At 40.6% G+C, this 13,777-nt stretch overlaps 1 protein-coding gene across 1 annotated transcript in view; it reads right to left on the minus strand.

Moving 5' to 3' along the window:
• The window catches only part of ADAMTS16 (ADAM metallopeptidase with thrombospondin type 1 motif, 16), a gene marked incomplete at its 5' end in the record, with an annotated part of 106,576 nt that overhangs the window by 24,423 nt on the left and 68,376 nt on the right, over positions 1-13,777 (minus strand). The window contains one exon of the mRNA XM_014550383.1: positions 11,408-11,534. Within this exon, the coding sequence (XP_014405869.1) occupies positions 11,408-11,534 (127 nt within the window). The remainder of the gene's footprint in view (positions 1-11,407; positions 11,535-13,777) is intronic.

Here is a 13,777-nt window from a genome sequence, read left to right on the forward strand (position 1 = left end):
CTATTAGAAGAAATCATGACAGAAAACTTCCCCTACCTGATGAAAGAAATAGACTTACAAGTCCAGGAAGCGAAGAGAACCCCAAACAAGAGGAATTCAAAGAGGACCACACCAAGACACATCATAATTAAAATGCCAAGGGCAAAAGACAAAGAGATAATCTTAAAAGCAGCAAGAGAAAAACAGTTAGTTACCTACAAGGGAGTACCCATTCAACTGTCAGCTGATTTCTCAACAGAAACCATGCAGGCCAGAAGGGAGTGGCAAAAAATATTCAAAGTGATGAATAGCAAGAACCTACAACCAAGATTACTCTACCCAGCAAAGCTATCATGTAGAATTGAAGGTAAGATAAAGAGCTTCACAGACAAGAAAAAGCTAAAGGAGTTCATCACCACCAAACCAGGATTATATGAAATGCTGAAGGATATTCTTTAAGAAGAGGAAGAAGAAAAAGGTAAAGATAAAATTTATGAACAACAAAGTGACAACAAATAAATACCTATCAACAAGTGAACCTAAAAATTAAGTCAGAATAAACTGGTGAATATAATAGAAGCAGGGAAATAGAAAGAAAGTGGACTGACAATTCTTGCGGGGAAGGGGGTATGGGGGGTGCGGGAAGAGATTGGACAAAAATCTTACACCTATGGATGAGGACAGTGGCAGGGGGTAAGGGCATGGGGTGGGGTGGGAACCAGGTGGAGAGGAGCTAAGAGGAATATCTGTAATAATCTGAACAATAAGTATTTATAAATTTAAAAAAAAGATAAATAATGCTGTTGATGATCAACAGACCATATTCCAAGTTAATGTCTTTGGTAACCACATGTAGGCCACACAAATATTGATGGGTGTGGGCCACTCTTCAATAGCTTCATAAAGAAAGCACATCTCTCTGAAATTCTTTTTTAAATTTAAAAATTGAGGTAGAGATTTTGGGAAAGATGATGCAAGTGAGGGAGTGCAGAGATTCCTTTTTCCAAAAGCAAATAAATGGCTGAGAAGTTGTGAAGTTATCAAAAGAATCTAAACAAAGACTACTCACATAACAAATCATTTGTATTTGCTCCAGAAAGCACTTGAAAAGCATACACTGCAGGAACAAGGCCAGAAGGAAAGAGACCAGCTCCATTTAGGTCTATAAAAGGATTATATGCAAATGCCCATGTCCGAACTGAACTGGGAAAAAGGAACCTTACATGTGAAGATTATAGAGCAACCCTCCCCCCACTAAAAGACACATGTAAAAAAGATATATAGCACTCAAAAGAAAGATGAAGAAAATAATAAAATATTCTGGAAGAAGACTTACTTTATCAAATACAATTTTACAAAATAGATTACACTATCAGAAAATTTAAAAGAGAGTAAAAATTCCATGAAGCAAGACATCAAGGAAGAGATAAGATGACAGGATGACATTAAAGGAAGTGAGAAGAGAAGCAACAGAAAGACATTCCCAGATATGCAAGGAGTTAGAAGATCCTTCTTTAAAAATCTCCTCAAGACATACTCCTGTTGATGAGGAAATGATTTAAACTATTGAACTCAAGAATGAGAATGTTATTGTATGAAGACTGGCAAGGTCCCTGGATCCATTAAAATAGATAATTGAGCTTATACAACTGTGGTCAAGATTATAACATGGGATACCATTCTATCATTATTGAAAGAAAGCAGGTATATAACATATAATATAATATGTAAATAATAATAATTATTTTATATTAAAGTAAATTGAAATGAGAAACCTGCAAGCACTTATGACAAAGATTGGATCCTGAAGTGTGAGAAATCTGTAATAATAAAACCATATTATGCTTAGACCGGACAGCTGAACGACCTTCCAGATGTCCTTTTGGATGACCTTCTGGATGAAGCCAGGGCTGCGAGGGCTGAGGCCCTCGCACATATTTTGTACATCGGGCCTCTAGTAGAGAATAAAAGGAGTAGAAATGTGCTAGTTGCCTATTTTAAATCTGTAAGATAATAGAAACGTGCTAATTTGTAAGTTGATAAATCATAAAAGCGTAGCTTAAGCACATTATTTAAAATTGTATAGGTAACTAAAGTAGGATTAGAAATATACTGTATGTCTTCTAAATAATCAGAGGAATAAAAAAGGAGAAAAACATAAATCAAAAGTTAGAAACAAATTGAAAGACAAGCACAGCTAGGCTTTGGAAGAAGATCTCAGCATGAAAGACAACAGAAAAACCCACCAACCAACTAGTAGAAAAAGGAAAATTAAGGGAATAGACTCTGCAGGTAAGAGGAGAGAGGAAGAGTAGGGGGGGGGGGCGGAGAAATAGAGAAAGAGAAAGAACGACAGAAGTAAAGGAAGAACAATAATTGTATTTTCAAATAAAGAGAGGAGCAAGATGCTTTAAAAGAAAGGTTACAATCAAAGACCACAAAAGTAAGAAAACATTTGTTGTCAGGTATTTAACAATGAGCAACAAAGAGCAGGAAATCTGTAAGATAATAAAAATCTCCCCAAACAAAAAGATAAAGGGATGGAATTTGAAAAGAAAACATAAGAACATTAAAACATGAATCTAATATATGAGGAATTCAGGAGGTAAGAATATAAAGAATGAAGGAGAATAGTATTAAAACCTTTTCTCCCCCTACACTGAAAGGGCCCATATGGACTCAGCAAATGAATGAAGATACAATGAGATTAAAGCACATTGGTAACCCAGGAATAAATAAAAGACCCTAAGGCTTCCAAAAAGGAGGAGGTAAACGTAATCAGAATAGCAGCAGACTCCTTGGCAGCCACAGGAGATGGAAGTCAATGATGTCATGCCCATAAAACTCCAAGGGAGAGTGAATTTCCCCCCTGAACTCTGTTCTCAGACTCTCTGTCACTGGCGAAGCTGAGAAAATTCAGCTCCCGGAAACTTTCTCAGACAGTGGAAAGAGGTTGTTCCCTGAATGTGGTGTAAACAAAGACAGGCCATGGCCTGGTAACAGGAAACACTATTCCATTCCACAGAGAAACAGAGGGAGTCCCAGCACAACAGGTTCAAGGTGGGACAAGAATGGTGGCCCCAGGGATGAGGACCCCAAAGAAAAAGCAACTGAGAGGTCCTCTGACATGTCTGACCGTGGGGGGCGAGTGGGGGGGGGAGCTGTGAGAAGCCTATGAAGTTCTCACCTCCTCCTCGTCCTGTTCTCTATGAGGGGCACCCACACTCTGCACCTCCTGCTCTCACCACTCCCACCTCCTCTGTCTTTCCCTAGTTTTCCTTTTAATCCACAGCTCTTATCACCTTTCAAAATGGGCCATCATTTAAAAATATCTTGTGCTTATTGCTGACTGTATCTCTCCCTCAATAAACTCCTCAAAGACAGGGACCTTTGTTCACTCACTAATGTATACCAAGTGCCTGACACACAGGAGACATCCAACTGATATTGGTTAAATGAATCCATACACTGTAAATATATAAAGAAACCCAAGCAGACAAAATTCAGACAGTTAACTTTTGGAAAATGAAATTTTATATACAGAAAGACAGAATCAGGATATCCTACTTAGCCAGTAAGGACTGATAATAAAGATGTGAATAGTGTATAATAATGGGATGTCACCATATTGGAAAAATGGAGGCCAAGGAAGTTGGTACTAAAAGTGATGTGAGTCATAAAAAGTGATGCAAAAGGGCTATATCCTTCCTATGATGGATAAGAGAATAATCTCTAAAACCAATAAATAGAAAAATGATGCCCTGGCCTGTTTGGTTCAGTGGATGAGGCATCGGCCTGCTGACCAAAAGGTCCCAGGTTTGATTCTGGCCAAGGGCACATGTCTGGGTTGCAGGCCCAGGCCCCAGTGGGGGGGGGGTGCAGGAGGCAGCCAATCAATGATTCTCTCTTATCATTAACGTTTCTATCTCTCCCTCTTCCTTCCACTCTGAAATCAATAAAGAAATATATTTTAATTTTTTTTAAAAAAATAGAAAAATGATAATTATGAATACTATTTAGAAATATTAGAACACATACCAGAGGAGAGAGACAAAGTAACTGAAATTGTTGCCTCGGGTTAGTGGGACTGGGAGTGGGATGACGGTTGCAGCAGGGGTGATGATTTCTCATAGTGAACTTTAAAATACAATATGCCTTTTAAAATTATCTGCATGTTGTTACTAAATAAAATAAAAAAATAGATGTCAGAAGCAAACACCTAGAATTAATTAAGTGTTGAATTTTGAGAATTTATATGGACTCTTTTCTTTAGCTCTTTCTTTAAATTAAGAAAATATGTAATATCACATCAAAAATTAAAAATCTCTTATTGTTGGAATTTTGACATAAAAGTGTAACAAGACTGCAGTAATGTGGCAGCTGAAGGTGGAGGTGGAATTTTCACGTGGATTCCTGTTTTGCATTGGATCCAGACAAATGTAAATATTGTAGGAGACTGTGGTCTTTCCTTTGTGACAATTGCATTCCTGGTGACCACAGTCAGAGCATATTAAGACTTTTTTTCTGCTTCAGGTTGTTTTGCCCTGAACTTATATGGAACCTATAGGAAAACAAATCAAGTTGCACATAAAAAAGTTTTAATCTCTCATGTGTCATATTTTTTATTTTGCAACACTACTCCTTCATCAAAATGAGGTCTTGTCTTAAAAGTGGTGATTTAATTGAAAATGTAATTCATCTAAACAAGTTATTTTGAGAATCTCTTTGGCTCTGGGAATATTGTTTAAAAATCTATGCATGCCCATAAAAACGCAATGAAAGATATGTAACATTTATTGGAAACTTCACAAAGAAAATAAGGACTGTTTAAGCAGAAACCCAAGCGGGGGTGGGGGTGGGGAATGAGAAAATTCTAAGATGTAGTAATCATATTCAGACCTGTCAGAAAAATCTCATACCACCTGATAAAGTTAATGCATAAGTCTTATTTTCCTTCTAGTCCTTAACAACTCTCCAAGGGAAGATTCTCAGGTCTCACAACTGGTGGAAATGCTTAACAAAATCATGGTTCACAGGTGACATGGGAATGACAACACATCATCATGTCAACCCAAACTAACCTGAATTCTTAAGCAAATGCTAAGGTGAATTGCAAAATAAATTATTAAACTCCTATATCAAGTTCGGAAGTCAATTAGTTTGGTTTCCTTCTTAAACTTCTTAAGCGAAAGCTCTTTCAAGGTTACATGTGTCACTGTACTTATCTACGCACATTTCCTAGTCCTATAAGGTCAGAGATTTTAAAATTTTTATTTAGTGAAACTCTTATAAAGGTGGGGTGGAGAGGTGGGCAAAAAGGAGGAGAATTCTGGTGGGAAACATGACTGAATATGGACATTCAGCACAGATGGGGCTACATGGGAGAGATGTTTGCAAATCAACACCTTTCAAGGTGATGTCTAAAGAAGAGTTTTAAATAAACAATTTTAAATGAACAGAATGATTACATATCCTTGTTCAATATTCAATTAAATATTCAAACAGCCACCCTATACCTGACCCACATCTTTCCTTTCTCTTAAAAATACAACATGAAAACCACAAAGAAAACTGGCCTCAAGTGAAAGATTGCCGATAGGTTTCAGTCCACAGAATGAAACCATTCTGCTAACGGGTTTGTAAGGAGGCACCACAGGATAGGCAACGATAATATGACCATCCAAAGATCACGTGCAGAGGAGCACAGAGAGAGGGTACTTTTGTATGGATTCCTAAGAAGAGAAAACAAGGCATTTGATCGCAATATTTTTCATCTAAATTCTTCCTCTGCATTCCTAGAAGAATACTGCAGGGAGGGGAAGAGTATCCTTTTAGCATCTGGAAAGCATTTCCTCTTGAATCTTCAATCCACTGTCCAGGAAAGCACACATCCTATGGGTTTATGCTTTGAAAACGAGCTAGTTAAGATAAATGACACGAGGAGCCACTCCACTTAGATAAACTGAGAAAGAGAAAGGAAATAAATATCTGTGTGATTTATAGTTCGTGTTTCAAAAGCAAGAGATAAAAATGCCTGATTCATGCTAAAATGAAGATGGAGGCAGCTGAGCTATGGGTGGAGGGAGGGTGGTTGCTGTGCACTGCTAGTCTGTTCCGAGGTCACTGCCCAGCCAGCCTTGCCTGGTGCGAGGAGGAGAGACCTGAGGTTATGTGTCTACTCAGCTGCCTTCCGGAGGAGCAGCTGGGAATTGCCTAAGCCCTGTCATTTAGCCATGATGCTCCTGTGGGCTGGAGCCAACCAGACTTTTTAAGATCATCTTCCTCCAGCAAGGAGACCCCTGGATTCCTAGTACTCTGCCCCCTGCAGAGATTCATGTCCTGGGACCCCCATCCTGCTAATGACCCAGGAGCTTGCCAGCACTCCAGTTGTGTGAGCCTTAGACACTGCCCAGGCATGCCATTTGGACGCTGATGCAGGAGGTCAGAGGTTCGAACCAAAAGAGCAGCTTTTCTTTTTTATTTAAAGTACAAATGAGAAGGCTGTGGATTAAGATGTTTTAAAGATCCCGCTCCCCAATCCTTTCGGGACCCTCCTACACATGGGACATGGAACACCAGATTGCACTCTGCTGTATCCGACCATCCTGTCCACTGAGCGAGATGTGAGAGAATGAGCTATTGCAGTCACTCTGGCTTTGGGAGGCCACTAGAGGGACACCGCAGGACACCAGGGCTTGGAGAGGGCCCCACACCTCAGCAGAGACAGGCTCTAATAAGAAAAACATGCTCTCATGTTCCGAAATATAAAACTGGGGCTTTCTGCCCACTTAATCAGGAACAAAATATTGTCGGTATTCTGGGCAAGAGAGAAATGTATCTCGCATCTCAGAGGGAAACAAAGCAACTTTTTAAATTAAGATCTATTTTCCCAATTCAATTGTTAAAACAAAACTCCACGAGGATTAATATATATAATATAGGTTCATTCTTCTGTGCTTCGTCATTGATAGTTTTGCTTCACAGACTAAATAAGTAACTGATGTGAATTTGTTTCTCCTTTTACAGCAAAATTAAAACAGCCAAGATTTATTGTGTAGTTAGCACATGGGCTGTGCTAAGAGCATTTATGTGGATTTCCTCAGCATATCCTTCCCTGTATTCCCCGGATTATATAGAAGCCGTGCAGACAAAGGGGGTTTGCACCCAGGTTGGTGACAACACAGCCCACACCTTTAACCACACACATTCTGCCTAGCACGTACCATAATCTGTTCGGCATCACCCAGGCCCATTAAGCCTACTCCAAGCAGAGGTGTGGGATGGGAGCCAGGATATTTGTCCCACCTGAACCATAGGAACCTCTGGGGCTGCTAGTCCTCCAGGTCCTGCTACTGTCTGGGGTGTCCTCTGAGTTCTCTCCCAGCAGGAAAGCATAGCAGTAGGTTTCCAGCTTGGATTTATATCATCTCCCAAAACTTTCTCTTTTAGGAGAAAATACACATATTCAAAAATGTGAGACATATAAATCAAAGAGTTAAGAAGGGGCCTCTGGGTTTTTCTTAGGTGACTCTGGTGAGCTCTCAGTTTGTTTTCTACCTGCTGCTCCCATACAGCAGGTTCAACTTCCCCAGACAGACCCTTCCTCCGGGAATAATGCCTTTCCTTTCAGCACACAGAGCTCTTACCAGAATTTACCTATAACACTGGACCTGAATGAGATAAGTATAGAATATAGGACATGTAAGAACACAGAAATGTCTTTGCATCTAGATCCCTGAAAACCAGAAAGATAAACTGCAGGGAAGACCCAGTGAGAAGAGCAATGGGCAGAACAGGTGACTGTGAGGAAAAATTAGTACCTCCACATATATACATATTTACAACAGAGCATAAGGGAAATCCGACATCCATTTAAAAATCTTTCTTCAGCCCTAACCGGTTTGGCTCAGTGGATAGAGCGTCGGCCTGTGGACTGAAGGGTCCCAGGTTCGATTCTGGTCAAGGGCATGTACCTTGGTTGTGGGCACATCCCCAGTAGGGGGCATGCAGGAGGCAGCTGAATCGATGTTACTCTCTCATGAATGTTTCTAACTCTCTATCCCTCTCCTTCTCCCTTCCTCTCTGTAAAAAATCAATAAAATATATTTTTAAAAAAAGATTTGGAATTGGCTATCGCAGGGAAAAGAGAAATAAGCAGCTGCTTTAAAATAAAAATAAAAAAAGCCTTAGATTCTAAGGCTGAGAACATCATTCAGTTGTTCCTCTATGGGCATGTGTAGCAGATTGCATGGTGGCCCCCAAGAAGCTGTGTCTATACCCTAATGAACCTATGAACGTGCAGTTTTTTTGAAAAGTGTCTTTGCAGATGTAATTAAGGGCCTTGAGATCATCCTGGGTTATCTGGGTGGGCTACAGATCAAATGAGTAGTGTTCTTATGACACAGAAGAGAGACAGACAGAGGAGGGGAAGGCCATGTGAAGACGGAAGCAGAGGTTGGAGTTATGGAACCACAGCCAAGAAATACCTGGAGTCCAGCTGTTTTGGCTCAGTGGATAGAGCATTGGTCTGCGGATCTGACGTTAGGGTCCCAGGTTTGATTCAGATCACGTTAGCTACCTCAGTTGTAGGCTCCTCCCCGACCAGGGCCCTCGGGGCACATGCAGGAGGCAACCAATCTCACATCGGTATTTTTCTCTATCTTTCCCTCTCTCGGCATGCAGGAGGCAGCTGATCGATGTTTCTCTCTCATCAATGTTTCTAACTCTCTATCCCTCTCCCTTCCTCTCTGTAAAAAAAAATCAATAAAATATATTAAAAAAAATCTTTCTTCAAAGAAATCCAGAAGAGTGAAACCAAAGGGGAAGCAGAGACATGCTCTAGGAGAGCTTTCGGAAGAGGCGGGACATTAGCCCACTGGGAAAGGCAGTGTGAGGGCTGGACTCCCAGGTGGGCTGTTCATGGCAGGAAGGGTGGTCGTTTCCTGGCTGTGGCCCAGAGTGCGGAATGGGAGAAGGAGGAATGCTGGAGGAGGCTGGCGGGAATATCAAATCACTGTCCTGGGAGGGAGGAAATGACTGGTCAAGGGTGTTAGGATTGGCTGCCATTCTGGGGTGGCTATGTGAGATGGTGACCTTTTTGAGTGAGAACAGGGGCTTGTACATTTTCTGGCAGTATTTAACAACTGAGCTCCAAGTGTGGAATGGGTGATAAGATGGATGTAGCCAAGTTGGGTCTCTGGGGAAGGATAAGGGGGAAGAATTGGGAGAAAGTGTTAAGCCAGCTCTCCAGAGAAGGATGACAGCACTACTCATGGACTCTGGACTGGGGAGAGGACATGACATCCTGGACAGGGAGGGTGGAAATGCTGGTGCCCCAGGAAGACATAAGGACAATTGGATGCGAGAGCACATGAGCTGCCATGACCAGAGGTGGTGGCAAGAATGGAGTGCTGGAACCCAGGTTTCACAGATGAGGCACATAGAAGTTAGGAGAGTGGCTTAGCTGCACCAACAGAGACCATGTAACCAGGGCTCACCCCCGGGAGATGGCATGTCCCTTTCAACAGGAAGCCTGAGTTAGTAGGAAGGTGTGGTAGCTCTGCTCATTCCGACACCCTCCATCCTGGGACTCCACCCACCTTGCAGGTTGCCCTGCCCATGTGACTAGAGCTGGCTCACTACAGCCAAGCCTGTTGCAGCCCATGGAGGGGTGAGAGGAGGAGGAAGAGGCAGAGTCTTTGCAGGACACACATGGAAGGACCTGCTTCACTTCTGTTGGCCTCCTGCTGGGAGGGAGGACAGGGGATCCTGGCTGAGTCAAGGTCAGTGAATCTGAAGTGGTGGGTCCCCAGCCCCTGAGGAGGCAGGTGGGCTGGGAATACAGAATCTTTCCAGGGATGCCCATTCAGGCATCCTAGTAGGAAGAAAGGTCTCTGACCCTTAAATGTTGATAAGTGGCCTCATCACTATCCTGAGCAAGTGACCAGGGCCCACACAGGCCAGAGATGAAAGCAGACAGTGCCTCTTGCCCTCCTCTATTTTACCATCTTCAGGAAAAGTATCAATTTTATGCTGGGAGGCTCAGTTCAGCAAACCTGAGATCCATATCCCAGCTTATGGGTCTTTACAACAAGATGTATAAGACTATTTTGTACATAGTGCCTTGGCTGTCTGAAACTCTAGTTCGAGTTAGAATTTAATTTCTTAAATTTGTTACTCAGATGATTTTTACATGTGGCATAGCCCCAAAAAGATAAAGAAAGTGAGGCGCAGAGAGACTAAGGACATGCTCAGGGATGATGGCTGATGAGATCAGGGCAGGGCCACAGCTGCCTCCTGGGTCCTTCCCAGGCCACCATCTCAGTAAACCTGAGCTTTATTTAGAAATATTTAGCCCTAGCTTGTTTGGCTCAGTGGATAGAGTGTCGGCCTGCGGACTGAAGGGTCCCGGGTTCGATTCCGGTCAAGGGCACATGCCTGGGTTGTGGGCTTGATCCCCAGTAGGGGACATGCAGGAGGCAACCGATCAATGGTTCTCTCTCATCAAGGATGTTTCTAGCTCTCTCTCCCTCTCCCTTCCTCTCTGAAATCAATAAAAATATATTTTTAAAAAATAAAGAAATATCCAAGGGCAGCAGTATTGAGGACAGCATGATGGAAGGACAGAGCCCAGGTGTTCTGCACCTCCATCTCACACGTGAGCATGCACAGTGCACAGCAGTCACCCACACACCCTTGACAACCCAGGAAGCCTTCATTCAGTAAGCCACAGAAAAGATGAAATACTTCCATTTGTGATGACATGGATGCATCTTGAGGATATCATGCTAAATGAAATAAGTCAGATGGAAAAAGTCAAGAACCATATGATTTCACTAACATGTGGGGTATAAAACTGAAAGCAACAAACAAACAAAACTCATAGACACAGACAACAGTATGGTGATTATCAGAGGGGAAGGGGGCTGGAGGGGAGAAAAAGATAAATGGGGTCAACTATATGGTGAGAAAAGGAAACTTGACTTTGGGGGATGAATACATAATACTATATTTGATGATATAATATAGAATTGTACACCTGAAACCTATATAATTGTATTAACCAATGTCAGCCCAATACATCTAATAACATTTTTTTAAAAAGAAAAAGAAATACTAGGAAGGAGACAGAAAGCTGGGAGCTAAAACTTTACTATCACCACAGTGTACTATCATCCCTGGCAGCATGCAGATTAAAGTAAAAATCGAAAAGGATGCTACTCTAAGAACTTCCACTGACATTCACAAGATTTTCCAGACACATTTTAAAGCTCACTTGTGCAGGCAGTCCTGGTGACTTCGGCCTCTTTGCTAGTCGGGATTACGTGATGGTGCTCAGTGCTTCTACCTTTAGACACAGGAGCTCCTAGGACTCCCCAAGTATATTTGCAAACTATGAAACTAGTTCCGATGGCCCGGCGGTTCTTACCTGGGAGGACAGGCAGATACTTTGCAAGGCACCACCCCTGTGGCAGGCCGGGTGTTGGGATTGCAGAATGACGTATTTACTTGAAACCTCAGGTCTCTGTAGCAGCCTTCTCGGGTGGTCATCTGCCCTGTATGAAAGGGTGAGATGCATGATAAAGACTCAGGGATATGTCCCATGGTAAAAGGCAGGTGAAGAGCTAATGAAGTTCATCAGAAAAAACACACACTTTACTGTATTTGCATGTCTTTGTGTTACTGACCAATTGGCCAGCTGTTGATATTCTACTTTTCTGACCATTCCTCATGACTTTTATTAGTGAATTTCATCAGTTCTAAGATACATTCATTTTCCCACTACATTTTAACATCTTTAAAATCAACATGGGTCTTGCATATTGATAAATCAGTAAGTGGTTAAGATCTTGTGTTCATTTATTCAACAAGTATATACTTGACATCTGGTGAGTTAATTTTTGAGGTCAAATCTGTTTATAGGTGATAAGGATACTTGAGATTTTAATTTAAATTTTATTTCCTCAGCCCATATAAACAATAATGGATGTAAAAATGAAATTAAATGTTCCTTCCTTTGACATTTTTCAAATATCTAAATATTTTGAGAAAATAAAAATATACATAGACAGTCACATGTCCAGTAGAACATAGGATTTCCAAGTTCTATTTTTACAGGAGGTGGTAGATAACTATGTTTTCAGATGAGTTTCCTTTGATGGAATGGGGTCTGCTTAGCCATATAGCTGAACTTTTAAAAAGACTCAGGTATTATTTCTCTGACTAAGGGCACATCTGTGAAGGAATTTCTCAACAGCACTCACAATCACTCAACTGTTTATCAGAAAGAAATATCACCTAGTCTGTGGAAATGCCAGAATCAAGCCAATTTTCTAAAGTGATCCATATTAATAGATAAGAGAGAAGAGTATGCAATTCAAAGGTGAAAGTAAGAAAGTCAGAGAAAACACCCTTTAACTGTAAAGCCCAGAGCTGAACCCTGGCCCTGGGAGGTGGTGAGTGTCATGATCAATGTGGCCAGGCTCTGCCTTTATCTTTTCAGAAACCAGCCCCGGCCAGTTCTTTGGAAAGCATTTTGAAATTTCCACATTTTGCCAAAGTATCTGGAAGAGGAGTATCCAGTCTTAAAGACTCTAATTTTATCAAAATCTCCAAGTTTTCAATACTTCTAACTATAGAATTAATTCCAGCTGTTGCCAAAAGCCTTAGAAACAATCCGTTAAGCAAAATTACACAGAAAACTAGAAAATATTACACAAATGAATTCACATTGTCCCATGAGAAACATGTGTCATTACTTCAGGGAGTGCTGGATATACTGAGGGCCTTCACAAGCATGCAGACCCTAAAATCAGAAGAGAGAAGATACTCCAGGACACGAGAGCGGGGGAATTCCTGATTTGTTGTTCCACTTATTTGTCCATTCATTGATTAATTCTTGTATGTGCTCTGACAGGGGATCAAACCTGCAAACTTGGAGTATCAGCACGATGCTCTAATGAGTTGAGCTACCAGCTAGGGCCCTGGTAATCGTTCTTGAATGACAGAAGAGGTGGGGAGCTTTTCAGTTGCCATTAGAGCCACTAGCTTGCTATCCAACTGTACAGAGGGAATCACATTTTTTTTCTTAGGATATTTTAATGTCAGAATTTAAATATAATTTTAATATTTTATTCTTAGCTTAAAATGGGAAGAATTAACATATGTCAAGTACATAGTATTAACTTTTCAGACCATGATATTTTTGTGAGTCTTTCAGTTTTTCTTAATTTCTTTATTAAGAATATGAGTTCATTATTATTTTTCTTCATCCATTCATTAGATTCTTATTTTATGCAAGTTCTCATTTGTGTACCATTTTTAAATTTAAATATAGTACTCTCTGAATTATTTTCTTAATTATGAAAAATGAGAATGCACAAAGCTGAAATACATTGGCTCGAGTGGAAATTTGTTTCTAAAATATCAGACAGTATTTACTATTTTGTTTCTAAATTTGCAAATATGTACTTGCCACTCTTTGTCAGATAGTCCATACTGGCTCTAGCTAAAAATGTCTTCTAGTGAATCAACTTCAACAATCTAAACATGTACTTAAAATTCTTATAGTATTAACATAAAAAAGCCATCCATTGTCTTGTGAGATTCTTTTGAAATGTTGTTTCTTGTCACTTACACTGCAATTTTAATAAGATTATTATAATTTCTCTATGAGTTTCAGTGTACAACTTTATAGCCATTTTCTTTCCACTGAATGTTTTGAACAAGACCATTTGATAAAAAACTCATTCTATATTACTATACTTTTCATGTAAGCTTCTATTTCTCATCACGAACA

The sequence above is a fragment of the Myotis brandtii genome, unplaced genomic scaffold, assembly GCF_000412655.1.
Source record: "Myotis brandtii unplaced genomic scaffold, ASM41265v1 scaffold115, whole genome shotgun sequence".
NCBI lineage: Eukaryota > Metazoa > Chordata > Mammalia > Chiroptera > Vespertilionidae > Myotis > Myotis brandtii.